The sequence below is a fragment of the Falco punctatus genome (assembly GCF_963210335.1).
Source record: "Falco punctatus genome assembly, chromosome: 8".
Lineage (NCBI taxonomy): Eukaryota > Metazoa > Chordata > Aves > Falconiformes > Falconidae > Falco > Falco punctatus.
In genome coordinates, this window is record NC_137588.1 from 57,704,076 (window position 1) to 57,731,476 (window position 27,401).

Below are 27,401 nucleotides of genomic sequence, written 5' to 3' on the forward strand. Positions count from 1 at the left end.
TTTAAAATGATCTGATCCTCTCCAGCAGCGTGTCTCCCCTTCCTGGCTGCTCAGCTGCAGTGGGCTGGGAGGAGGAGTGGGATGGCCAGGGGCATCACAGCTTGGAACAACTGGATGTGTGGGATGCGGGAGCATCACCTGGTAAAGCTCTGCCCTGATGGGAGCACTGCCCAAACCCCAGCAGAGCGAGGAGGTTTTAGTGTGGGGTGGAGCAGCGTGGTGGCCAGGGGCACTGTGAGCAGCGGTGGGCAGGAGCGCATAGCAGGACAGGAGCTGGGCACACCTGGGGGTGAGCTGCACCCACATGGAGAGGTACAAGTCCCCGCACAGAGTCTGTGTCGAGAGAATTGCTCCCACCTGTGATGTGGGGGAAGGAGTCCAAGCACAGGGCTTGTTGGGCTCAGCCCTCAGCCACTCCAGTGCAGCCTCAGACATGTATTATTGACCTTTAGCTGCAAATCAACACTGTGCAAGCAGATTGACTTAATTACACGTATTTAAATTGCCTTGTATACCACACCATACCCAGCCCAGCTGTGAGAAGGGCAATGGAGATCTAGTTCTGGAGCTGCATCTCTGTCTTGTGGTTTCCTGGGGCATCTCTGGAGCCATCCCTCATCCCTCGTCCCTCTCCCTTGCACACGCTGCTGAGCCTGGCAGCTCGGTTGGCTGTTTCCATGACACGCTGGCAGTTTCAGAGGCAGGGCAGGGAGGGCAGCCTGGCAGAGATCTAAGCAGGGACTTTTTGGTTCATGCTAACGAGATGGTGCCTGGCAGAAATGGAGCCAGCAGGGGTGGGCAAGCGGAAGCCAAGAGCAGCTTATCGCTCCTCTGCAGAAAGGGACTCTTGCAGAGACACTGGCTGCTAAATAAATAAATAAGTCAAACATCAAACACCTCGGCTTCCCGCAGCCCCTGGCTGGTGTGCCTGCCTGGGGCTCCCAGGCGCGTTTGCCCCCCAGCCGCTGATGAGCAGAGCGGCTGCTCTGACCTGGGGTGCTGCAGGCGGGCGGCAGCAGGCAGCAGCCAGGGGGGCTGAGATTTCTTTTTGCCCAAAACTAAATTGCCTTGGAAATCAAACACTGCTGTAGTCACAGAAGAACTGGAGTCCTGGGGGCCAGAGCAGGGCCTGTCGTTGTGATGAAAGGCCCACAGACTATTCTTCCCTGATAAGGAAAGGCTTGTGCCTTTGGGTTGGAGGACAGGAGACCTGAGGTGCTTGGACCACTTATCTGGGTCTGATGCCAAAGGGAATGACAGCACAGGACATGGTGCAGCCAGTGCTGGGCATCCCCTCCCATCTGCTAACACAGACTGACAAATAACTGCTGAAATCACAAAGCCGGGACAAAAGCTTTCCCCAAAATATTGTTTTTTTGGCATAGGAAAGGCCCAGGCCACCCAGCAACAGCCACCAAGCGGGCAGGGACCCTCCTGGCTTCATCCTCCTTGGGTGAGCTGCTGCCGCAGGGCAGCATTTGCTGGGCAGTGGTGGGAATGGGGGTCACCAATGGGGTGCGAGGGGCTGGGGTTAGATGGGGAGGGGGGAGTGCATTGTGCTGCCCTGTGTGGGCTCCTCTCCTGGGCTTTGTCCCCGGTGCAGCTGGTGGCTGGGACATGGCAGCTGACGGGTTTGCACAAGCTTTGGGTGGGTCTGGGTTGCAGGGCAGCTGTGTTCTCTGTTTTTCCAAGGGCTCAAAGATCCCGCTGGAGAAATGTGCCCTCTCACCCCCTTCACAAACACACATGCACAGCGCTTTGCCTCTGCAAGCACATGGAACGGGGCTGGTGTCAGCAAAAATAGTCTGTCCTCTTTGACCTCAGCATCAACAAAGGCAACTGAATAAAAGGAATATCTTCCCTAAACACCAAAAGGCACAAATATTACTTGAATCTTAGGGATAAATCAGAATCCTAAACACGAGCGGACACTAGGTGGCAAGGAGAGAACTAGAGATCTGGCAGGGAACACCACCGGGAGAGCAGGTGAGATGCCTGTGTGCCCATCACACCAGGGACCACCCAGGAGACCTTTTCTCTTGACACAGGAGCACAGCCTACCCCAGTGACTACATCATCTACTACATCATCTCTCCAGGCAGGGAAACGTGATAAGAAAGATGGGGATGGAAGGAATGGTCACAGGAACTATATAAAGATGGGAGGAGAAGTCTGGGTACTCCAAGAAGGCTGGATCAACAGCTCTCAATGCAAAAGTCTTCCTGTAGCATTTCTGTGCTCCACAGAGGCAAGCAGAGGCAGTAGTGCCCCTTCATGTGGCTACCAAGCAATGTCGGTGGAGGGTGACCAGCTTTCCTTCCCTCTGGAGGAGAAGAGGCAACACTCTCCCAGTTACCTATCCAGCACCTACTTTAAGCTCTCTTTTTTTTTAAAATTGCTCTGCATCATTTTGGGTTCCTCAGCCTACCCACAGCAAGTTCCTCATGTCTTCCCACCTACTATATTCTCCATTTGCAGCTTGCAGCTCACCTCCCCTGGCTCTCACCTTGGCTAAAGCCAAGCTGCACCACAGTCTCCTGTCCTGTTCTTGTCTTCTGGCAAACTTTTGTTGGCTCCACAGATTGTGTTTCAGGCATGATATGAAGCTTCATTGCAATCCAATCAAACTGACAGTCCCTGGCTGGATATTCCTTTTCTGGAAAAGCCACCTCCAGTGGTGTTATCACTTCAGCAGACTCGGAGGAGAAACCTTACAAGGCACCTGAGGGTTTTCACACTAATGAGTTCCTGTCTATCATCAGTTCCTCACTGCTTGTATTTCATCTGTCTGTGCACAAAATCAGTGATTTCTCTTGTAAAATCTCCTTCATTCACCATGTCTTGTCATCTGAAGGATCAGATAAGTGGAATGAAAAAAGAGAAAGCTTTTAGGCCCCAAATAAGGGATATCAGAGTCTAAGTCATAAAAAAAAAAGTTACTTTGTGCCTTTCTTCCAAGAGGTTTGTGCTCCTTTATGCACTTTTGACATGAGCCATAAGGGAATGGGAATGAAGATCATCATCTCTGTTGTACAACTGATCAGGAATCGCAGGGGATTGAGAGATCAGAAAACCTGCTCAAGGTTTCAGAAGGTGGTAGGAGGACCAAGATACCCTGAGAGGTTCCCATCTGATTACAGGAAAGTTGAACACCTGCTGAGTACAACTCCTTCCCACTGTCCTAGCTTCAACAGTGATAAAATAAACCTGTTTCTCCCTGTCCATAAAAAAAAAATCCCAAACCATTTCTCCAGAAAGACAATACTAGGAGTGGTTGTCATCAATGAGTAGTGACCAGGATGAATTTATCCTGATGATGAATTTATCTCTAGGATGCTTTCCCACAAGGTTTACAGAGGACCAGCCAACCTGGTCCATGGCCTTGCTTGGTATCCACCTGCTTGCAGCAGCAGCGACAAAAATCATCACAGAGCTGTACTTGGAGGGTAAATGCCGTTCACTGAGCACCCCTCTGTAATGAAGTATGCCCAGTGCTGCCTGGTTGGACCCACCTCCGTCCTGCCTCCCTCCCCACACCCTTCCCTCCAGAGTGAGCCGGGCTTATCAGTCTTCTTCTAATGATGCTCGTTCTCTCCTCGATTTCTGGAAGGAGGGTGAAAAACGGAGGGTCATCTTTTGTCTGTCAGTGTCTTTAAATCCTGATGCTCCTATTTCTTTCCTTCCCCTGCCTCCTCTCCTACCACCACATGCCACTATCAAAGGATGAGCCGCACTTTAAAGACTGAAGGGGATTTACCACGTGTCTCTTTCAAAGGTCTGGGGGCAGGAAGCTTTAATTGTCAGATTTTTTCACGCAGCATGTTAAAATTTATTAAAGTCAGTTTCTCTGCTTTCCCTTTAATGAGATGACGACTGTGTGTATGAGATAACATTAGGTTCAGTTGGTGGGAAATTCACAAAGGGGGGTTAAGTAATCAGACCAAGAAAGAGAAAAAACGAAACCCAAACCTGTGCTAGATCTCACGTCTGAAGGACTTACTTTGCAACTCAATTTAAAGGTAAGGAACTGGGATCATTCTTCAAACAATACAGCATGGCTGGCAATCTTTTTAAAGGACTTTCCTTGGGAAATGGAGTAGGAGGTGGACTCCTGGGGTTGTTCCGTTTTCAAGACACTTTTGATGTTGCAGCCTCTGTTTCTCCAGGAGCATGGCTACCTCTGTGAAAAGAAAGCTGGGGTGAACAACTACTTGGGGTTCACTCAGCACCCGAGGAAATGCGTTGAATGCAACTGCTTGTGCTCTGGTTTACCCAGGTGCAAGCTACTCATCCTGTGCTCCGGTGGCCTCTGCCAGCACTGAGATATTGGAGGGAGCAGTGAGGCTAAAGCCCCTGTTCACGAGCCCTTGCAGCACCAACCAGTGCTCCCCCAAGCACACATAGCCCTGCTGACATGCACTGGAAGTGGGATCACACAAGTCCAGGTGAGAAAAAAACACCACCTTCCAAATCAGGAGAGCCTGAAAGCACTAAAGCCATTGAGGGAAAAAAAAAAAAAAAAAAAAAAAAAAGCCTGAACTTTTTCCCTTGGCTGCTCTCCTCCCTTGCCTTCATTTTCCCTCTCCTTTCACTTGGTGCTACCTTCATACTGGATTTTGTCGCCCTACTTTTGTCCAGCCTTCTCCTAGAGATAAGATAAATGCTATTTTCAATTAACAAGGCTTGATTGCTGAAAGCAATAGGAGGTAGTTCATTTAGAGCCAGCAAATTAATTGAAACCTAAATGTACATAGTCAGTGAATTGCTGGGAGAGCTGGGAGAACAATTATCCCGATCATTTGGCCCTCGCCACGCAAGGCGGCGGCAGGCAGCGTCCGCGGCACCGCGGCGGGGCTGCGCGAGCTGGAGCAGCTCACCTTCCTTCGTCTTTTCTGAAGTTCCTCTCTCAGCTGCTTTTAGCTTGCAAGAGAAACCTCTCCGTGGCTGTAGCTATAAATCAGAGCGAGAAGATGTGTCCTGGGACTTCGGCACCGATGGGACCCGAAGTTGGTTTCTAAACAAGTGGTGAGACATGACAAGATCTTCCTCCTCCTCTGTTCCTTTGGGAGCGCTTTTGCTGCATGTGAAAACTGAATTAGTGCAATATTCACCAGCCATCTGGATCCCCTGCCCTTTGCAACGCTTACCAGAACAACTGTTTATGGATACATGGTGGGATCTGGGACCTTGGGAATTCATTTTTCCTTGAAATGTGTTTACACATGACAAAGAACAGAGGACAGGAGGGCAAAGCAATCAGGCAGTGAAATAAAAACCCCATCATAAGACAGATCTTCCATGGCTTTTAAGGCCCAAGTGATTTTGGCCCTTCTGTTGCCCAGCAGGTGCTGATTGCAGAGGGAACCACTGTGGCTTCTGCACCACCATGTCCCTCGTGAGCTGGGCTTGCCCCTCTCCATCACCCGGGGTGACAAGTCTCCACATTCTTACAGTGTCAGGGAAAAACCCTGGGATGTTTTCTCTGCTGAAGTGGGTGGAAAAGGGAAAACCTGAGAAGTTGTCCAAGCACTGACCTGAGCTATGGAGGAACACCCAGGCCTCCAGATAATTCCAGAGTAACTTGCACTTTGAGCATCTCCTCTCCTTCATTGCTGGTGGCAAAGGATTGCTCAGGGCTCTGTGACCATGGCAGGGGGTGCATTTGAGATGTGCAGCACCTGGACCCCAGGTAAACTGGATCCGAGCAGAAAGGAGGCACTGCCTCACTCCACAGGGTCATTCCCAGCCTCACTGCTGGCATCCTGCAGCTCTTCAGAACCTCTTCACTGAAAACCTACTGCTTCACAACCTACATATCAGGGCACCGTAGGAAACCACCCACTCTTTCACATGCAATCTACCTAGAAGTGGCAAAAAGCAGTAACTATGAGCCAGTCCCTACCAGAGAGATGACAAACCCACCAAGTAAAACCTTGTTTTCCCTGCTGTACCTCACTGCCTCCAAGCCAACTGGCACAAAGACGCTGCTTTTTTATTCCTGAACAAATTATGCTTTTAAGCCTTCCCTCTCTGCCTCCCTGCCAAGCGTAGGAGGAGCCCCACGTGTCAGCTCGGTAGTATTTCCGAGGCGGGCTGTTCTCAGCCCAGTGCCTCTCAAAGCCAGCAAACCTGGTGCTCGTACGAATTTTCTCTCACCTTCAAGAGATGCTGACAACGGGGGCCAGAGAGATGCCCCAGTTACATAGCTGGCACCTCCGAAGGGAGCCGGCACGTTCGCAGGGAGCAGCTGAGGCTTATTAAATCAGAAAAGTAACACCTACGGAGCGCCCCGGCGCTCTCCGCTCCCTCCCAGCCCCTCGGCGCTGTGCTCGCAGCCTTGCTGCACCTTGCACACCGGCTGGCTGGGGACGAGCTCCATCACAGCTCATTACAACTTACTCACTATGCACCAGCATCTGCTTTACAACCCTCCCCTCTCTCAGTTTCTCCTGTCTACCAGCTCGCTGTGTCCTTGGCCCCTTCTCCATCTTGCTTTCCTCCTTGCTTAAATTTCAGGAGACATTTCTCAGGCAGGTTAAAAACCTTTTGCAGACAATTTGGGGCTAGCTAGCCCAGGGAGGGGACATTCCCTTGCTCTTGGCAAGTCCATAGCCCAGTAACTTCACAAGTAGGATTGCAAACCCCTGGGACAGCACAGGGAAGACATTTCATAGATAGAGGCCCTTTAGATAACAGTGCCCCCCATACTGCTGGTAGGCAGGAAAATAAATGAGGCTGGAAAGGATTTCCCGCACAGCTGAATTCCCAGTTATTCTAGTTTTAGGTCTGCTTTCTTGATGGTGGCTGGCCAGGATGAAGCATAACTTTTTTGGTGTCACCAAAGTGTTCTCCCAGCTGGAACTCTCTTGCTGTGACCCTTTAATCAGTTTGCCTTTTTTTATTTCCCTTCATTTCATTTTGGTGACTGTAGCATGCAATCCCACTGGTGGCAAACATCCACGCAGTAACCAGCAGGCATACCCAGATCTTCCTCTGCTCTTTCTAGCAGTAGATAGCCTTGCAGTCTCCCCCCTCAATCATGGTGTTGAACCACTGCTTTTCATCCTGTCTTTTTATCCCACAAATTCAAAGTTTTTCAGTTCATGCGAATTAACATTAGTTGAAAGATAAAACCGTCAGAGAAACTGTACATGTACCTTTCCTTCTACCAGTTATGCTTTGCAGTACAACTCATTATCTTCTCTTTAGATGTCTCACTTTGACAACTCTTCTTTTACAGTCGTCATTTTAGCTAATGAGCTCCCCCACAAAATCAAATGTTTTTGTGAAGCTCATTTGCATTAAACCTACCACACCTCCCTCACTTAGAAAGACAAGCATCTTCAGGAGAAAAACAGACAAACAAAGCAAATCACAGCAGTCTGTCATGCTCTGTCTTTGGGAAAGCATACAGGGCTGTTTCTCCTTTGCAGGCTGCTTGCGTGAGTTTGGTTATTCCTCCCTGGCCTGGAGACAGACTATATTTGCTCTCCCTGGCATACAGCACTACAGTTGCCAAGGAGTATTTCCTGGCCTGCAAAGCAGTTGGGTTAGATCACCTGAGGGCACACATTTCTGAGTTTTGCCTTTGCTCAGTGTACAGAGATTCTCCCTTGCTGTGCCCCGATTCCCTTTAACATTAACGTCACCCCCCTCACTTTGCACCAGTCTCCTGTGAAGCCACAGGCACAGGATTCAGCAGCTCTGAAGCTCTCTCTTGACCCCTTCTTAGCCCCCTCCCATTCCCTTCCTGAGCAGTGGCCTCCTGCCTCTGTCAGCAGCTGAAGAACGTCAAAGGGATCAGCCACATCCCAGGATAAGGGCGCCCTTTCCTGCACATCTGCTCGGAGACCAGCTCAGACAGAAAGTAGCACAAAGTGTCCCATCCTACCTGTGGTATTAAAAGCAAGAAAGTGCCTTTTCTCCCCTCTGCTCCACAGATCCAAGAGAGGGTGCAGTGGCTGATTGCAGAAGGCTCCTGCATTAGGGCAGCCAGCTGCATCCCTTTCCAAATCCTAGCCATGCCTCCTGCTCCTGCCCTAGCCCAGCTCCCCCAGCAAAGCCCTCCCTGCCCTCCCAGCACACCTTTATAGCTCCTGGCAATCTCCCAGTTCCTCCCAGTCGGGCCCAGCTTTGCAGTTAATAGCTGGGTATGGTGTTAACCCTTTCTTCACCAAGCTCCAGGCACAGACCTTTACACCTCACTGTAGCCCACGCGTGGTACTCTGTGCGGCATCAGGCGATGCTGGGAACACCAGGGATGAAACCCCTGCCCTGGAAAGCCATTCCCATGGAGGAGGTAGTGCTGCTGTCGTGAAGTCCTAGCTATTTATAGGACCTGGCAGGCTGGACTCAGAGCATTTACCATGAAGCTACATCTGGGCTATGCTTCTCTTAAACCTGAAAATACCTTTCTGAATTAACACTTTGGTACCTTCAGGAAACATAACAGGAAGGGAGGGAGGATGAAGTGGAGTTCTGCTTGCCTTACTGCATAGAACCTCAGGCTATTCCCTTCCTCTCTGACCTGGCACAAACTCATGGCATCACAAAATCTTTTTAAAAAGGATGAGGGTTTGCAGCATGGGCATGTCCCTGTTTCTGGAAATATTGAGCACTGGGCAGGATGGTCTCAGTGTGGTGATCTGCTGACTTTAGAAGAGGGGAGCCCTCTGAAGGCCAGGAGACTGGTCAGTCCCTTGTCCCTTTGCCTGGGCTTCTTGTGTATCACTGATCCCGTGGGAATCTTTCTGTGCCTCCATTTTTTTTCAGAAAGGGACTTTGCAGCCCTTTCTGTGCCCATTAGTGTGATAGAGGATCGAGGAGTCACTGTAGCAGTGTTCAGGCTCTCTTAGTGCTCTTTGGATAATCAGCAAATGTACTAAAAAAATGACACATAGTCTATGATGGGTGGGTAGATTTGTCTTACACCAGAGTGAAAACACTTCTTCAAATGAAATCTAAGAGCTGATCACCCTGCAGTCATGTCACTGTGTCAGGATCCTGTCAAATATTGCAGGGTAGATAGAGATATTTGACATCTTGCTGAATTCTGCCAGATGTCTGGTGGGGTCACAGAGAAGGTTTTTAGAACCTAAAATTTGCTTATGAGTCCCTGGGAAAATATGGCTTGTGGCTTCCAGGGTTGCAGCTATAACCTGTCTCCCATCAGGAATGTCAGCAGCCAGCTGGGGCAAACTGGCCACGAAGAGGTTAACTTAGATTTCCCTTTGATTGCTGAATGAATGCAATTGTTTGGTTGTTTTTCTTTGGAAAGAACAATTAAGAGGACCCCGATTGCCCTTTCATCTTGCCATGTGGATTACCACATTAAGGGAATTGATAGTGAGGATATAAAGGTCCTCACATTTCTTTCTTCCGAAGAGCTGCTCTTTGTGCTCATCTTTGATTTTTTGGGGGGTTTGCTGCTTTATTTTTAAATAACACACAGATGGACACGTGTGCAAACACTTACGCACAGGGTGCTCGCTTTGAACACGTCAGTTGCTGCCCATTTAGAAAGATCAATGAGCCCTCTAAAAAGCCTTGGGAGGTTAGATTGTTTCCAGATAGCTCCCCAAACATCTCCCAGCCAAAAAGTACATCAGCAGCTAAGGGTACGTACAATTCACTATAATTCAACAGCTTAGGGGAAGAAAGTTTTCCCGTCTTTGCCATGCCTTTTCCTGCTTCTCAGCTGGACCAGGACTCCGGCTTCTGATGGCTGTTGGCAAACAGATACACTTCAGCACAGAAATGGGAAAGAAAATCACGACAGACTTTATCCGGTCTTTCCCTATGTTTATTAGATTGAAATTAGAAATGCTGATGATCATTGTCAGTTAAAAACCCTGAAAAACAGAGAACATGGAAACTGTGGTCAGCAGCCAGACATGGGTTCCTCCAACCCCCTTTGCAAGACCCTGTGGGCAGGATGGCGCTGGTGTCCCACAGCATTGCAAAATGGGGGGCAGAAGGAGCCCCCCAGGCTGCTGGACCCCCAGCTCATCCCCTCCTGGACCCCATGGCACAGCTTAACCTGCTCGTGCCACCCTTGCCTGCATGGCTGGGGTGGAGATGGGATGGAGGTGGCAAGGATGAAAATGAAATACGGATAAAATGGGCTTACTGGTAGGGATTCTCTCTCAAAAAAAGAAACCAAACCAAACCAAAAAGCCATCCCCAAACCCAAGTTAGCAGAAGCTTTATTCAGAAAACTTCCTGGAAATCTCAGTTATTGCCTAACCAGTAATTGTGGTCCATTTGGAGCCAGCCCTCAGCTGCAACAGGTACCTTCAGAAAGGTTTGAACCCTGCCTGTGGGGCTGTGCCTCTGTGCTGTGGCTTCCTAACAGAGCCCTTACGCAGCTCCACAGAGGAGAGGCAGCAGGAGGTCATTATATTTTAATAGCAATAATTTTCAGCACTTAGGCAGGTGTTAGAGGGCTCGGCTGGGCTGTTAAGTGTAAGCGTCTCCTGACAGTGCTGAGTGCCAGTGAGTGTGGGGTTCTCGGGTTCCCTCCTGAACCTCAATTACTCCTGCTCTCACCCACAGCTTCCAGGCACGTGTCCCATGGTGGCCTTGACCTCTTCCCCTTTCCAGCCCACTTTGTCTCTAGGCTGGAGGAGACATCAGCTGAAATCATCCTCAAACAGGACTGGGAGCTCAGCTTTGCACAGAACCTCTCCATGTCCAGAGCGGAGCTGAGTTACTCTGTGGGATGATGGGTGTGCATAACCTGTGGCAGTTAAAGGCTCATAGTAACTTCACCCTTCTCTGCACCAAGGAGGATGGCCGTGAGCATGCAGACCCCTGGGCGCTGTGGTTTAGCAGCATGCCAGTGAGGTGCATCACTTCTGGGGCTGGCCCCGGGAGCTGGGAAATGCTCTGCCAAGGAGGGACCACTGCCACAGGGGCTGGGCTGGGCGATATGCTGGAATTGCTCCATGGGAGAAGCACATGGCTACAGGATTCCATGTATCCCAGCTGAGAAGCACCAAGCCACAGCAACCTGGTTACCTGGAGGCTCAGGCATCCGAGCTGTTGTCCCTACTGCAGTGGTGCTGCTCAGTGGTGTGAGGGATTTCTGGTACCAGTTATCCCTGCAGCCCTGCTGTGGGGTCAAGATGGGGGTGGCAACCCATGGCTGCTCATTACAAGGCTTAGCTTAAGCCCACCGGTGATGGGGGTTTCCCTCGAATGCAGTGGCTTTGCAGAGCAGTGCAGTGGGTGGTTTGTAACACCGTGCTGCTGGGAAAAGGGACTTGCCACCTTCCCTGCTGCCGCAGCCGTGGGCCCCAGCTGCTGCCCTCCTGGTGTTAGTGGAGAGAGCTGGACCAGCCCTAAAAGATGAAATGCTTTTGCTTTTATTATTTTGGTTTATTTTTGCCTTTTTCTTTTTAGTTTGGAAAGTTGTCCTAACCCACCCTGCAGCCAACAGCGGATGGAGTCTGTGAAAGGGCATCAGCCATGCTGGAACCACCCGTTTCCATCCCCAGGCACAGCTGCACTGGTCTAACTGGGTTGTGAGGCCATGCCCCCGCCCAGGGCTGTGAGCACTACAGTCTGCTCCGCAGTGCCAGGTCCTTGCAAAGGGGATCTGGGTCCACTAGAGCACCTCCCCAGGGCCTGGCTGCCAGGGCACAGGGTCTCCTTGCTCTGTTTTTTGTGTGCTTTTGTAAAACTGGATATGCAACGAGCTGAGCAAGGGCTCAGCAGCGTGCACAGGGGTGATGGGCAGGGAGGGGGGAGGGGGGACAGTAGTCCCCAGATAATGGTGCTGTTTCTCCAAACCCTACGGATCACTTTGTAGTGACACTTATAGACAAGGAACATTTTCTTTAACAAATATGTATCTAATGGGTTAGGTCTGATCTAATTATGCATTCTGCATTAAGCTGATGCTCCCACTGTCTGCGGCTGCTAGCATAATTAAACTTAATGTACTTTTAATGATGTCTTCTTAACTCATGCATTCATATATGATTAGAATCAAACAGGACGAGCCGTCACAAGTCCAGGAGAGCTCTTTTGGCAGCTCCTGATGGGACTCATGTTGAAATATTAATAATGCAGATTTCAAGGTTAACAACATTGGTTTTGAAGTGAGGAAAGCTTGTCACATAGTTTGAGCTAATCTGAGGCAGCAAAACGGCTCCCCTTTCAAGTTCAGCCTCTTCCTGCCTTGCACATGTGCTCCTGGGAGCAGGGGAATTCAAGTTTTGCTTGGCAAAGATGTTAAGTAGGTGAACTGCACTCTGGGCAGCAGCTACCACAGGAGCTGGGACAATAGCTCTGTAGGCAGCTTTCAGGGACTTGCTGGGTGCTCTGTCCTGGCACGCTCAGTCTTTGCTCCTCTTCTCCTTTCCAGCTGCCGTTGTGAAAACTGGGAGCAGTTTGTTCTAGGGTCTGGCAATTGGAACGCAAACTCTACCTTTGTCTCTGCTCCTACTTGGCCAAGTGCAATCAGGCTGTGTTCCCCCTCCCAGCCTCTGCCTGTAACCTCCTTGATGCAGGGAATATGCTCCCTTGAACTGTGCATCACCTCGTGTGATGGGGCCCGATGAGACTTCGGCATTGCTGTCTGGCTCCAGCATCCTACATGAACCAGGTAACAACACTGCAATGAAATGCCTGGGGATTTTTCCCCTCCTTTTCCTGTTTTTATGGATAATATTCTTTTTTTATTGGCCCATGGTCTGGCAGACATGTTGTCTTTTGAGTTCCTGAGAGCAAGTTGTGAAATCGTCTGAAATCCTTCCAATGGGAAAGCATTGATTTATTACACTGTAATACTGATGCAAACAACACCATGTACCTTTCATCTAAAAAGTCAGGACTTATAGAACACGACATGCCATTAATTTTGATGCCAGCTCGAACAGAGGAGGAATTACTGCCAAAGGGATCCAGAGAGCATGTTAAACCAGCCCTGCAGAGTAATGAACATACTTTGTGGCTGTTACATTATACTGTATTGATCCTTAGGAATGAAAAGGTGCCTGACAACTAATTTGGACTGTCAACAGCTCTCTTAATACCTGTGTATGCATGTATGTGTGTGTGCGCACTATACAATTAGTGCATGAGAAAGGGATTTGCAAACATTGTCTAATTACATTTCTCAGTATCCCTTCTGGGAGCGAGGATTACCGTGCTTCATTGCTCTAGAGGCAGCTCTCCCCTTGCACACGTTCAGCAGGTGAGTTCGCTCAGGTACGAGCTTGGTGGAGATGATGCCCAGCACCCTGCCTCTCCCCATCCCCGAGCCAGGTGTACCTCCTGGCAGCCAGACAGCGATGCCTCCTCGGGATAAGTGCACACCAGCCAAAGGGAGATTGATCTAAATGCTCTGGGAAGAGCCCGATAACTTAGCACTTTGCAAGACTGTGCCTTCATATAACACCCCACTTGCAGACAGGCTCTGTTCTGTCTTAGTACAGTGTGATGGGCCATGGGATCAATTCTGCCCAGCGTGGAGCTGGATTCACCTCTCTGCCCCCATCCCAAAGGAAAGTGAGTTCATTTGCTTTCTAAAGCTTTACAATGATATAGACTTATCTGCAATAAGACAACCACCACGTACATACCCGGAGCCTATTCCAGGTCAGGGGAGCAGTTGGCAGTGCTGAGGCTGGGATTGGTGTACAGGTGAAGGAGAGACGGGGATGGACAGAAGAGAATTGGGAGTTGATGTTGCAGGTCAGGGCTGAGTGGAGAATCCCAAAGTGGGAATGGTCAGGATTTTGATGGAGAGATCAGTCTCAAGCTACCCCTCCATGCCTAGGGGAACCTCTTCCAGGTCCTTGCACACTAAATTTATCCCTCTCATACTCTGAAACCATCAGGACCAAGTGCCTGGAAAAGAACAGAGCAGCACTATGCAAGAAGGAAGCTGGGAGGGGTGTAATCTTTGTAATGAAGCTGGAGCAATACGGAGCCCAAGAGTCTGTCTGACACTGTCTCACATCTTTTGAGCTGGGGTCTGCATGTGGATTTTGCCCCAGAAGCACTGCCCTCCTGCGTGCTGGTAGGCAGCTGCGCATGGCATAGTGACATCCCTGTATTTCTGTTACTTAGTTAATTAAGTGGGTAGCAGAGATGTAAGCATGGGGGTTTCAGCCAGCAGTGGGCTGCCAAGACACCAAACCAGCACTGGTGGATGACGAATTGATTTGTGCCCATAGGAAACATGAAGACAACTGAGGAATCTGTGTTTAAGAGAGGTCAGCAGCTATAAAAGCTGTCAGAGAACAGATCACACACAAATCTCTAAAAGATATTTGGGGTTAATCTGGTACTTTTGCTGGTGAGAAGGACCTGAACCCATCTCTTACAGTTTCCAAGGTGGTGCTTCAGAGCAACCTCCGCCGGCCAAGCCCCAGTCTGTGCTGTTATTTCTCATACCACGGCAGTGAAGAGTACCAACAATGTCCTAAGGATACAACACACCACTTTGATGGGTCACCTAAGCTCTGACATGTGCCTCCATGGTGGACTGACCTGTTAGAAAAATGTTCTCCTAGGCACTCAGAGCCATGTGTGAGACCTGAGTGACTGACCATGTCACTGAAAACTGAGCACTCACAGTGCAAACTTCCCCACGCCTCCCAAAAATCGTGATGGAGCTATGTGGCTGAGTTGCTGGAACTGAACAGGTTAGTGGTACCCAGTGGGTTACAGCAAAAATTGATGCGCCCCTGCCCCATCCCTTCACTGAGCTTACGCAAGTAAGTTCTCCTTGCATGTGATGGTAGGTGGGTACACGGACAAAAAGGTCCAGCCAAATCTTTTTGGAGACTCCCAGCTTTGTGTCCTGATGCCAGGGTTATCATCTCACAGCAAACGGATAGACTAGGTGATGCATCTGTTTCTCACCTCTTCCACTTCAAGGTTCAGTGTTTTGGTTTTTTTTCTTCAATAATTGCTGACGATGGTTTTGTATTCTTGCTGGAGACTTTCTTACTAGGAATATTTGGAGGGTATTTTGTCTTGTTTATGCCAAGATACAAAGGAATGTTTATTGTGCATTTCTGCAACCTCACTGGGAACTGAGAGTGAACCATTGAGCAAGAAGAGCATTTTGCGACAGGGTCCAAGCCCACAGCACGGTACCGAGTGGCTGAGCAATTGTGGGAGACCAAAATGGGCTGAACCAGCACAGCCCGCCCCTGGAAAACCTCTCCTCCGGGTCCCATCACCTGGGAGTCTCTTGTATTTGAGGCCTGAGGGTTCACAGCCCTTTTCAAAACGTATTCATTTGACCCCTTGCTGACTTTATCTTTAAAACTTACCAGCAGGTAAAACATTCTCTTTTGAATGTTGGAGACCTTGAATCTGTCAGCATCTGCACGGATGTCCAAGGCCCTTTAAATCCTGTGCTCTTTCCCCTTGAACAGACTTTTGGATGAGGAATTTAGCAGGTTAACGCTGTGAAAACTGGGTGAGAAACTTCTTCAGTGTCTAAGCCTCTGAAACAGCATGGGAGTTCCTAGGAAAGCTGATCCTGGTGAGGATTTTTGGACCAGTGCTGGTTCTGAATTCTCCCTGAGCTGACCACATCTTTTCTTTTTCTAAAAACAAGCTAAAAGCCACTAATAGCCCTCCCCAGAAAATAACCCCACAAAACTCCAAACAAAGCGAAATCATTAACTTTGAACCCAACGAATGTTTAGTTTCCTGACCTTTGGGTAAATATTAGATAGATTCCCAATTTCAACCTGAAGCAGTTTATTTGGCTGCTGTTCACAACTCAGACACAGCAATAATCAAGGAAGTCTCGTTTGATTCAGGTTGGGTAATACTGCCTGAGGGATAACATCATTTTCATTTCCACACATCCAGCACTGGCACAAAATGGCATGGACAGGTATGAAAAATGGATCGTGGATCCTTGGTGCTAAAATTCCAGCTGATAGTTTCATTTTTGTGTAAATAATAATTACCAATAAAAATGTTGCTTGAAAAAAAGAGAATGTGAAAAGAAAAACATTGTTGCGTTTGATAAAGCAAAATCCTTTGCAGCACTGCCAAAATAATAAAAACAAAAAAAAAAAAAGAAAGAAAAAACAAAAGAGAGTTAAAACAAATATAGCTGTTAAATAAAAGATCCAAGTACCAAAGAGCAAAATTTAATGAAAGCCAAAACTGTTAAATATGGATTCCTGTTGAGAAAAAATGTCAATGTCTTTAAGAGTTTTACCATTACTCTATTTTTAAGAAAAGTGTAGTAAAAATACATATTACAAGTTAACATTTTCCACGCTTTTGTCCTATTAATTTTTTTTTAAACCCCTCCACTGATCAAAAGCCTTTGAAAACAGCATCTCCCATCTTCACATCACAGGCGGCCAGTCCTAGCACTGATGCGCTCCTTCTCACGAGACCATCCGACTGCCCGGTTGGGCTCCCCGTGACCTGCTGCCACATGGTCCTGTCTTTGGAGGAGGACGGGGCACCGATGGCTCTCGGCAGCCTGCTCCCACCGCAGCACCCGGTGGTGCACTGCCATGGCAAGGTCCGGGACGTGGCAAGAGCTGGGTCAGGAGATGCATCCGAGGGCTTTTGGGCATGGAAACAGGCTAGCTTGTGGGATGCTTCCGCTGTGCTAGCACTTACACAGAACTGAAGTTAAAAGTAAGAAAAGTGGATTGAAAATAATAATAACCAACACAAAATGACCTGAAGAGGTGTTTGGAGTGGCTGATGACGGAGTTCATGTTCAGTGATGAGAGATGAAGATCACAACCGTTTCCAGCGGTGGAGAGAGGAAAACATATCGGCACAAGACATGCTGTTAGGACCTTGACTCTGACATTCTGGTCTCCAAGGTGTTGCATGACAAGTGAGTAAGTGGAACAGATACTTCAGACCAGGCTGGTGTTAAAGGTGGTAAACGTATTGCTCTGCACCTTGGTACGCTGATGGAAACTGGTGTTCAGGCAGCTTCCAGCTGTACTTATGGACAGCTGCATGGACATATCCTTCTCACAGACCTGTGCCAGTCACTTGCCTGCAGCACCTTCTGTTCACCTGCCTCCCTTCTTTTCCTGCTTCTTTCTTGCTATGTAGCAGAAAAAATAAAGGAAAAAAAGTAAAAAAAAGGAGAGAAAAAAAAGGAAAAGCAGCTCAGAACACTCCAATAGCAGCTCAGTCCCTGGACATATATTTGCTGTGTCCTATGAAAAGCTTTGAAATTTATTTGCCATCAGTGAGATGGGACAAGGCTAAGTGGGTTCACTGCTCCCCGCCCCACAGATCTTCTCTCTCTCCTGATGCTCCCCTGGGAATTCTTTACTTCTGGGGAGGTGTCTCTGTCCCACCAGGGTGGGAAGCATTTGTCTGTCCATGCCAGTGTTTCACGGAATGAACCTTTTGTGCAGTTCTGGATCACCATCCTTGCCCCTTTGATCTCCATGCCTGTGGCTGGACACCCAGCTGCCCACCCGGCAGTGCAGGTTTCTGCGATACCGAGTCTGGGGTCATCAACCTGCTCTCCTTGCTTGTGGATGCTTCCCCTCTCTATGGATACATGAGTGGGAATCTGCTACTTTGGGTTTTGTACCCAGACAGGCCACAACTTGATGGGAAGGCTGAGTTCGACCAGCCCTGTTGCTGTCGACTGTCATGGATACTTGAATGAAGCTCTTCTAGGGTCTCGTTCTTGGTTTGCTTCAGCAGGTCCTTCCAGGAAGCCGTTCAGGCCAACTATAAACAGAATGTCCTTTTTAATTGGTAGAATGGCCATAAAGGGATTTCAGAGCAAAAAGGCAGGGATATTCCCATTGCAGCCCCATGACTTCTAGCATGTTTTACTGGTTAATAGGCAGCCATCTAGAACTGGATGTCTTGAGATGGTCTGTTCCCAGCTCAGGGTGGTTCCCTTATGTGACCACCAAAAAGGGAGCACACACAGAAGCTAAGCAATGAAGAAATGGTTCACAATTGCTTATTAGCCCCCAATAACCTAGGCAGGAGAGTTGCATGTGAGGGTAATGTGGCATTTACTTTCCCTTTTCCATGAACAGCAGCCAACCATGATCTTAGACCAACCATCTGCTCTATCTGCCATGCGTGACACTCTCCACTCCAGGCACATGATTCTTCTCTTGAACTGCCACTCATCATCTCTGGAAGGATTATTACTTGTCCTCAGGTTACCTGGGGTTTCCAAACTCATTCGTGACTTTACCCCTGTGAAACAGCCTCGTGTTTTTGTTCAGGCTCTTTCTTGCACCAAGTCCTTCCCGTTGCAGGGAGAGCTGTGTGCAGTAACGCCCCAGCCCGAGTTCACAACAGAACGACAGAAGGCAGAATCATGATGGACAAAAGGGGTCAATGCTGACGCCCTGCAGGGAGTTCAACTTGCCATTGATCGGATTTTCTTTTTTGCTGTTAGTAGCTCAGACATTATGGTTTGCATCCCAAACTAAACCAGATTGAAGGAGTGAGCAGGGAAGGGGGAAAGGGCTGATGTTACCCTGACACCACAGGAATTAGTAAGAAAAAATATATATATTGCACACACTAAGACTTATTAACAACCAAGTTAAAACAAAATGGCATAGTCCTCATTAGTGTTCCAGTGGTTCTTTGATCAGGGATGGTTCGTGAGTCTGTTAAATCCCGTTACACTCTCCTTATTGCAGTACAGACCTGTTTCTGTTCTCCTGTCGGTGGATCTGTTTGCAAATAAAAAGGGAAATAGATTTGATTTCCTCGAGATGATCCATCCAATTTGTCCCTTCTGTCATCATCGTTTGTCTTGTTGGTGTTGGGTTTGTTTTTGGCTCTGGAGGGGGTGGAGTTGGGCTGCCCCTGCTCTCACCCAGGCAATGGGTCAAAAGGCCAATTATAATCCCGTAGCTCCCAGGGACATGCCAGTGCTGTGGCTCATGCATGGGATCGTCTGCATGGACTTGGGGAAATCGTGGCTGACCACACGTCCGTTTTCTCCACTGCCTCCCGCTGCAGCCGGCCTGGGAAGGGTTGATGTCCGTATGGCTTCGTTGATTGATTGCTGTGGGATTAAACAAAAACCCTTTTTAGGAAGGACGGGGGGGGTCTCCCCCTGTCCTTAGCAATGTTGGAGATATTACAATATAAACCAGCATTGTCTTTCTGTCACTGTTCTCTCCCTCCTTGTCTCCAATCAGGCTCTTGCTTCCTGCATGTCCCTACTGCATCTGCTCTGTTAATTCGCACCTCCTTTACATTCAAAAATCAAATGTTTCGGCAGTATTTTGGGCTATAAAGCATACGTGTCATATGCAAAAACTACTCAAACTCTACAACATAAGAACAGTCATCCTGGATCTGAGCAGAGGTATTATACACACTTCCCCCATAGATATGCTATTACTACTCCAGTGCTGTTATGCATTGTGGACTCTGACTCACTGCAAGCATATGTTTAACTTTTCTCATGTGAGAAGCAGAGCACGTGCCTATGTTTTTGTCTACAGTGATGACTGAGGTAACCTGGAAATGCAAACCTAATTCAGGAAACTAAATCTCATCTTCCTGCTCCAGACACCATCCAAAGTGTTTGCTTTCAGAGATCTAAGGAAACCATCTGTTTAGAACAATTAAACTAAGAGATGAAGTCCACTTGGTGCCTTTGTGTTAAAGCTATCTCTAAGGGCACCATCATCCTTTCTGGACGGGGATATACAGGTGAAGAATTATCCAGAACAGATAAATCTGGAGCAGCTATTCAGAAGCAATCAACTTAGTGCCTTGCCAGGCGTGGAGCTGGAGCCCCATCTGGGTGCTTGCCTGGGCTCTGCTGAACGGCTTTGTGGGGCAGCCACTGGTGGTGGGTGCCAGCCAAAGGGACAAGCCTCAACCAGATGTTAACACTGGGAGCAACGATTCCTTCCCATAGTGGCTGGTTTTTTAAAGGGCAAAAGCACTGCAAGCTGACACTGAGGTACGTGAATCAGTGGGTCATTTCCAGTAACACAGGGAAGCCAACAGCAGGGCAGAATCTCCTTAAAACTGTGGAGCTATTGCATTCTGACACTCTTTCACAGTGTATTTGTGGCATATCTAGCTTTACAGCGTAGACAGCAATTAGAATTTAGTTTTTGTATATTCAGGGACATTAATCGTTCACATTATCTTACACCTGTGATCAATGTGCCTCTCATCGCCTGCAGAATTTTCTGAACCTCAATGGGAAAAGAGCTGTTGCACATTTTCAGTGAATTAGAAGTGCTGTTATTGCTGACAAAACATTAAGCATGTTGCGAAATGGTGACATAAACCCCAAAGAAATGATTGCTTATTTTCCATTTGATTCTGGGTAAGTTTCAGTGCTCAGGGAAGTGAAAAGCTCTTGATTTTATGAAACTCACTGCATACTTCATATACTTGTATGGACTACTTCCATGCTCATGGGAGAGGTCAAGATGAGGAAGAAAAGGGATGTATTACTCTCACAGCCCAGATCCCTCTGTACCCTTGCACACAATGGTATCTGTATAAGGGATCACCTCTGCTAGTCATCTGAGTCAAGATGTACTTGTTCCGCAGATGCTGCATTAAATGTGTATCCCCAAGGCTCTCAAATCTAATCCACTTTTGACATGACACTGAAATTTAGACACACCACAATTTAGGGCTGAAACAAATCTCCTGGGTCACAGGAAGGATGCTTTGCATGACCATGACAGGGCGGAGAAAAAACTCCACCACATTACAGGAGATATTCGAGGCCAACTTCTCTCTAAGAGGACCCATAATTCTGAATTTGGAGACCCACATCATCCATGCCAGGGCAACAGCGCTCTGAGCGCACATCGCTGTCGCCAACCTGCAAACGGTGCCAGCAAAGGGAACAATAGGATGTGATTCATTGCTGTGCTACCCCAGTTTTATCTTGCTGTTAACTGCTTGGCTTTGAGGATTTTGTCATATTGCAGTAATGGCTGTATCACACCAGCCCTAGCACACTTCATCCACGCTGCTGTAGTCTGTTTTCATTAATTTTAAGGAACGGCGACGTGTTCCTGTCACCGTTTGTGCTATGATTTTGCTCTATATCTGGATTTTGAGCTAGCGTTATGCCACGTGTCTGATCTCTCGTCAGCTCCCCACTACAGCCCACTTGACCCTCCTTTAGCTTCCTCTGATGCTCCTATTCCTTTCTAGTGAGCCGAGTGACACGGTCACTTCGTTGTCCCTATGTCTTGGCTTTCCACCCATGGTCTGGGCTGCATCCGTCTCTGAAGGCAGCTTTGGAGCCAGGGTAGGATCAGAGAGAAGGTGTGAAAGGCCGGGGAATGGGTTGCCACCTTCATCCGCTTTGATTCACTTCTGGACTTGTAACAAAACTCGATTAAGGCAACCAGCATGGCTAGTCCGAGCCCACCGATGAGGATATAGAAAACCCCCGCCACATTGCTGAGACTCAGTGCGCTTGTCTTGTCCTATAAGAGAAAGGAGAAGGGAGGGAGGGGAGGGAATGTGGGAAGGAGAACAACAAAATTAATATGAGATTGCTCTGGGAGGGATGTTGCACAATAGAGCAATATAAGCATTACATCATCTTCCCCTTTAAATGAACAAGTGACATTTCTAAGAGCATTTTCAATTTTTAATTCAGTGTCTAGTAAATCTAATGTTTCCCTCACACAAACAAATAAACATTTCTTCAGCAACGTGACTCTTTGCAAAGGTTTGGGATTTCCATTTTTCAATCAGCTAACTTAAACGCTTGTTTTACCCAAAACGCTTAGTTTAAATTATTGATTAAAGGAGAAGAAAAAAAAAAGTTCTCCTCCTCTGTGACATTTACTTGTCCCTGATGTCTTGCCTGAAATAACCTGTTCTCTTGGAAATGCTCATTCCTTCATTCCTAGATTGTTTCCCCCGCAAATTCTGTTGCTGAGCAACACATCGAAATGGCTGGGTTTTCTTCTTTTTTTTTTTTTTTCTTTTCCTCTTCGATACTGAGGTTGAGGTGACACCTGAGCTGTCCTCGGAAACTCATTTGATTTCTATGTAATAAGGCAGTTATTTTATATGTAATCAAGACCCGTTGATGCATGTCTAAGCTAATTATTTGGTTGGCAATAAATAGGGCTATTAATGGACCACAACTCCCAGCCAGCAGCTACATTCCGATTATACAATTGCCTAATGAATTATCACGGCTCTCTGGGGAAGAGGTGAGTTTCAGAAAGACCAGTTTCACTGCTGGGGAGGCAGAGTCCCCACATCTAACCCTGATGTCACTCCGTGCAGCTCTCAAAACCTTCTCCTCTGTGCTGACCGGGTGGAATTGGAGCGTTGGGATAATTTGGGCAGCAGCAGGACCCAAAATCTTGGCTCATCTCCGTGTGCAAGGCTCCTGTTTTCAAGGACATATTTTCTCTGTACTGCAACCAGCTAGAAGCCCCCTGCTCCGGGCTTGTCACTGCTCTGCAATATCAACTCGATCCCAATTTGCTAGTACAGATTCCCCAGGGCAAGCTCAACAGGTCATTGCAAATCTGTTGGAACAATCAGGGTTTGACCAGCGTTGACAGCCCTGCTCCCTGGATGTGGGAGGAAAATTGCATATGGATCATCTGAGATGCAGCCACACAGTGAAAGAACAGTATTTATGCCTGTAGAAGTTCTGCAGTTGGTAACGAAGCCTCTGTACGGTTCTTGGTGTTCCCTGCTACTCCATGGGCACGTGGACCTGTGGGTGGCACAGTTTGTTCCTTGCCCTTGTAGGACAGTTGATTCACTTGCTTGGCTTGGCAGGTTTTACAATAAGTAACCCACACTTTTTGGGAAGGACAAGGATTCAGGAAGCAGAAAACTATATTAGAGCAATGTTGAAAGGGTCCAAAACTGAACGCCAACATGAGCACAGGAGGTTTTGATTCAAAAGCAGCCTGCCTGGCACTGGCACTGTCTTTCAGGTAAGTACCTTTTGCAAAAGGATTTGGTCTTTTGCTGTATTAGGGTTTGATGGCAAAAAGTCAACTCACAATGGATGAAACCACTTTAATTCTCAAAATTAAAAAAACCCTTCCCATAACAGAATTTAACGTCTGGGGGTTTTTTGTTGGTGTTTTTTTTGGTTGTTGTTCTTTTTTTTTTTTTTTTTTAATAAGAAGAAAAGAGGATTCCAGTCAAGAATGATAAAAAATGTTTTTTTCCTGCTTCTCCTTCATCTGGCCCCACTGGCCATGTGAGCTGCCAAGCACGGAGCTCTTGCCGCAGGCTCCAGTGCCACGAGGAGCAACTTTCCATCCTGAATCCTCTGCTGAAATATGCTGAGGTTTGGTTAGGCATCACCCCTGCAGAGTTTTAGTCACTGGAAAAAACTCCACAAGTGATTTCATTTTCCATGCTTCTTTGATTGACATTTCTGCCAAGAGTTTCACCGCTGTCACCGTGTGTGTTGCACCGCTGCAGATGCGGTGGGCAGGTTTGGTTTCGCCCAGGTATAACGTTCCTACGCTGGCCAGTTTGCAATCTTGCCAATGCTTCCTGTGTGCTGTCTGTAATGAAAGATTACTGCAAATATCCTCTTAATTTCTGCGGTTTCCATATTTGAAGAATTATTTATCTGGTCTTTTGTAATCTGCCTTCATGCATTTTTCCCCCAGGCTTGACTGTATGTTTGTTCAGCCATCTCTTCTCTGCAGATTACTGGGTATACTTTTAAGCACCAGCTGAAAAACGTAGGGAGTTTTTTAGTGAAGATTTAGAAAAGCAGAGAAATTACTCTGAGAAAACTGGGTTACAACACATCTGCTACTTTGCCTCTTCAAATTCAGTCTGAAGGGGCTGCACCAGCTTCAGGGAGGGACAAAGACACTAGAGGTGGGCTGCTCTCCGTGACATCCTGACCTTTCAGCCTGGCTTCTTAATGAAAAGTGCCTGATTAGCCCATGCGCTGTGCTCAGAGGGAAGGTTGAGGACAGGGAAGGAGGTGGAGCAGCCTATTTGTCTGTGTCTTACTAATAACTTTCAGCCCATACTTTCACCTTGATTTGACAGAAGGGTGGAGATCTCCAAGATACCAGGAACCTCCAAGATTTGTACTGTAGAGAAGAGAAAGCCTATTAATGCTCTCACTCAAATAAATGTATTGGTGCAATCCATATGAGGCATCAGAGACTCCACATGGGTCTTTGACTTGGAGTCACAGATCCTTAGGAAACCCAGCTTCCTTGGCTCTGCCGGGCATGGGAATACACAAGTTTCATGTTTTATTGGCCATGACATTCTTGTATTTCCACCCCCAGTTTGGGGGTCTTGGTCCAGCAGGGCACCTTCGCAGCCGGCTGCGATGGCAGAGCAGTCTGGCAGCCAGGAAAGGTTGCTCATTCTGAATTTCTGCTTTCCTCCTGATGCCAGCAGCAAATCGACCAGCAAGAGAGAGGAGATGACCCAAAACAGTTTCCTGCACCACTATTTCATGCAATTAATTTCAGAGCTGTTGTGTTTTTCTTGCATTTACTTTGCCAGGCTGAGAAGTGAAATTGCTCCCATGATGTCACTTGACTTCTTGCTCATCTTCTCCTTTTTCTTTGCTTTTTTGTTTCCTTCCCTCTCCCAGCAGGACACGCTGAGATGTTCTCTGGGGAAGAGTGGCGTCTCATTGCTCCCACTGATTGCACATGAATGGTAGGAAACGCTGCATGCTCCACTGAGGCTTTGCCTGCTGTTTCCATGCACGCTCCTGCCCTAATAATGCTCGTAATAATAAAAAGTCCCAAATCATGCTAAATGCTTGAGAGGACCCTCCCATCCTCTCTGCTTGGGCTCTGTGACACCAGATGCTCTCCTGCAGAGCTGCCCATCATCGAACCAGCTTGTTAGTGGGAGTGTAAATGTCACTGCTCGTCTCCCGCAGTGGCAGAGCGCTGACGTGGGGGGAAGATTGGCAGGTGAAAAGAGAAAGAAAAACCCATCTTTCCGAAAGCCCAGCTTTGTTGCTGCAGCAACCAGGCACCTTCCCGTCTGTTCCTCTCAAACGTGGCACTGTCCCCGTCATCCTCTTTGTCATTATTTATCCTCTTTGGCTGAAAGGCATTAAGGCCAAATTTGCCTGGTTTCCCAGCAGGGCTGGTCCTTCCTTTTACCCTGCATGGCCATGACAGCACAGGGTGATGGCACCTCAAGTTGTTGTGGTCTCCATAGAAGATGAATTGCCCTTGAAGCAGGTGGCAGCTCCAGAAGTTGAGATTTTACACCAAACACCAGGCTGACTTTGCTGGGGCAAGGCCTGAAGCTCAGCAATGAAGGACACAGCGCTGGCCATTGGCTTGGAGCGCTGCTGTGGGTCTGCCAGGGGATGGGTAGGAGCACGTGGGTGGCCAGTTGCAGGGGTGAGGCTGCCCAGCATGGAAAGACACCTTTGTTTTCAGAACCAGCCAATTCCTTGCAAAGGCAGGGCAAGGTGGTAGCAGAATTTGTGGGGGTTTTTTTGTTTTTTGTTGTTTTTTTTTTTAACAAAAGCACAATTCCTGCAACTGGAAAAGAGGACTGGGAGATCCCTGTAGATTTGATGACGTTCCTTTAATTGCGTGAAGTGATCTGGCTGCCCCCACAAGCAGGTTGCGCCCCAGTCCCGGTCTGGAAAAACTTCCTGTCTCCCGTTGCCTTGCAAAGGCCCAGGGAAGAGGCGAATCACATCCCTCTTCCCTGACCTTTAGTGTCCACCTTGTCATTACCCTCCAACAACACAAGGAATCCCTTTCAAGCCCACAGCATATTTCATAGCCTGTAAAAAACAGCTGTTCATCCCGTGCTCGTTTGTAAAATGGGGTACTTTTAGGGAACCGCTTAGTTACAGAGTCTCTGTCTCTCTTCTGGGATTATTTTGGCTATGGCAAGTGGAAGGGGCTGCAGAAAGGCTGGGAGACAGGACCAGGAGTTGATGGATGGTTTCTAGCTATGTGAAGTGCTGGACATGCGTGTCCATGAAGAAACCTTGACCCTGTAGGAAGGGGTGGCTGCCACATGTTTACTGCAGGGAGAAGAGCAGCAGGGACATCTCTTCCCAGTGCAGGACACTGCCTGGGGTTTCCCACTGTTTGGCAATATAGCTAGGGCTGTGGTGGTCCTGGATCAAAGCCCCTGAGCACAGCTGCCCAGCACCTCCTGGTATGGCATAACATACCCAAATACTCAGCAGAGACTCTGGAGTTTTAGTTCAGATCCATTAATGTATCTACTGTTTCTTTATAGGGATTTCTCTGGAAAAAAAAACTCGATGGGCAATAGATAAATAAATAAATAAATAAAAAATAGGATGCACAGAAGTCAGCTACAAGTGTGGAACATCAGCTGGGACCAATGGACATAAGTCTGGGAAATACCAGAGGTTTTACTTGGCTCTGGCTAGAAACCTTGGATACAAACCTGACACCAGCTACCCCCTCACCCCTCTTCATTAGCATTCGTTTATCCTTCTGAAAGTCCTCTAAAGGCAAACTAAGCTAAACCTGGCGATAGACAGAAATGGGAAGGTTTTGTCATGCCTGTGGGAGGAAAGGCATGAAACGGTCCCCATCCTCTCAAGCTTTGCTCTGAACCTTGGCTATCAGAGGAGAGGTGCGTGGTCCGGCTTGTGCCCCCAAAGCACAGGTGGGTTTTGTGCCCGTCGTGGGCAGGATGGAGGAAGATGTGCCTGGTGCTCAGCCCTGCCTGGCCTGCCTCATCCCCTGCACCGAGGACACCATGGGGATGGGGGGGGACGCAGGACTGTTCATGCAGCAGCTGGGCAGCTTGGCTTGTTTACAGTAGGTGCAATAAACCCCAGGTGGGTATGTTTGCCTGGCTGCATTCAGAGAACAAGTGAGCAATGCAATTGCTTGGTCTTTCTGTAGGTAAGAGAGAGGGTCTGGTGGCGTTAACGTTGATTTCTCTTGCTGTTGTTTCATATTGCACTGCTGCTGCCGACATGGTGCGGATGCTGAGCAAGGAACAGGGATGTAACCCTTTCGTGGAACAGCTGAGACTCTTCCCTGCGATCTTCCACTCCCAGTATAAGCTTACACGGTTTTCAGGCTTGCACTTACTGATTTCACACATGGAGTTTCAAGCAGCTCTCATGACTTTAGGATCCAATCTCATTTATTCACATGTGATTCACATGTGTGTAATCGTGTTTTTCAAGCACATGTAAATAACATGTGATTGATATTGAGGTCATACGATCCACATAAACCCATGTGTCCCAAACCTTCTGTTTCTGTCCCTATTGGTTATACTATTGTGTGGAATGAAGCACTACATCTACTTCTTTTCATTATTTTTTTTCCCCACCAGAATAGTGATAAAGTACAGTATTGTAGGGATTTTGTTTTAAACTAAACTGATTTCACATCCATTTCCTTAGGGGCATTTTATTGGCTATGGGATTTCTCTAGCACTGATGCATGCAGGCT

At 48.0% G+C, this 27,401-nt stretch overlaps 1 protein-coding gene across 3 annotated transcripts in view; it reads right to left on the reverse strand.

Annotated features, from left to right (window-relative positions):
• Window positions 1-169: 169 nt before the first annotated feature.
• GRIA1 (glutamate ionotropic receptor AMPA type subunit 1) overlaps window positions 170-27,401 on the reverse strand; it is a 161,431-nt gene continuing 134,199 nt past the window's right edge. For 2 of the 3 annotated variants that reach the window (XM_080399376.1, XM_080399377.1), the window contains exons 15-16: window positions 21,297-21,431; window positions 170-19,039 (exon numbers count right to left, since the gene is read on the reverse strand). In XM_080399376.1, the coding sequence (XP_080255502.1) occupies window positions 18,851-19,039; window positions 21,297-21,431 (324 nt within the window). In that variant the 3' untranslated portion in view covers window positions 170-18,850. Of the gene's footprint in view, window positions 19,040-21,296; window positions 21,432-27,401 lie in introns of those variants that run through there. The other variant, XR_013930010.1, reaches the window with a different exon arrangement.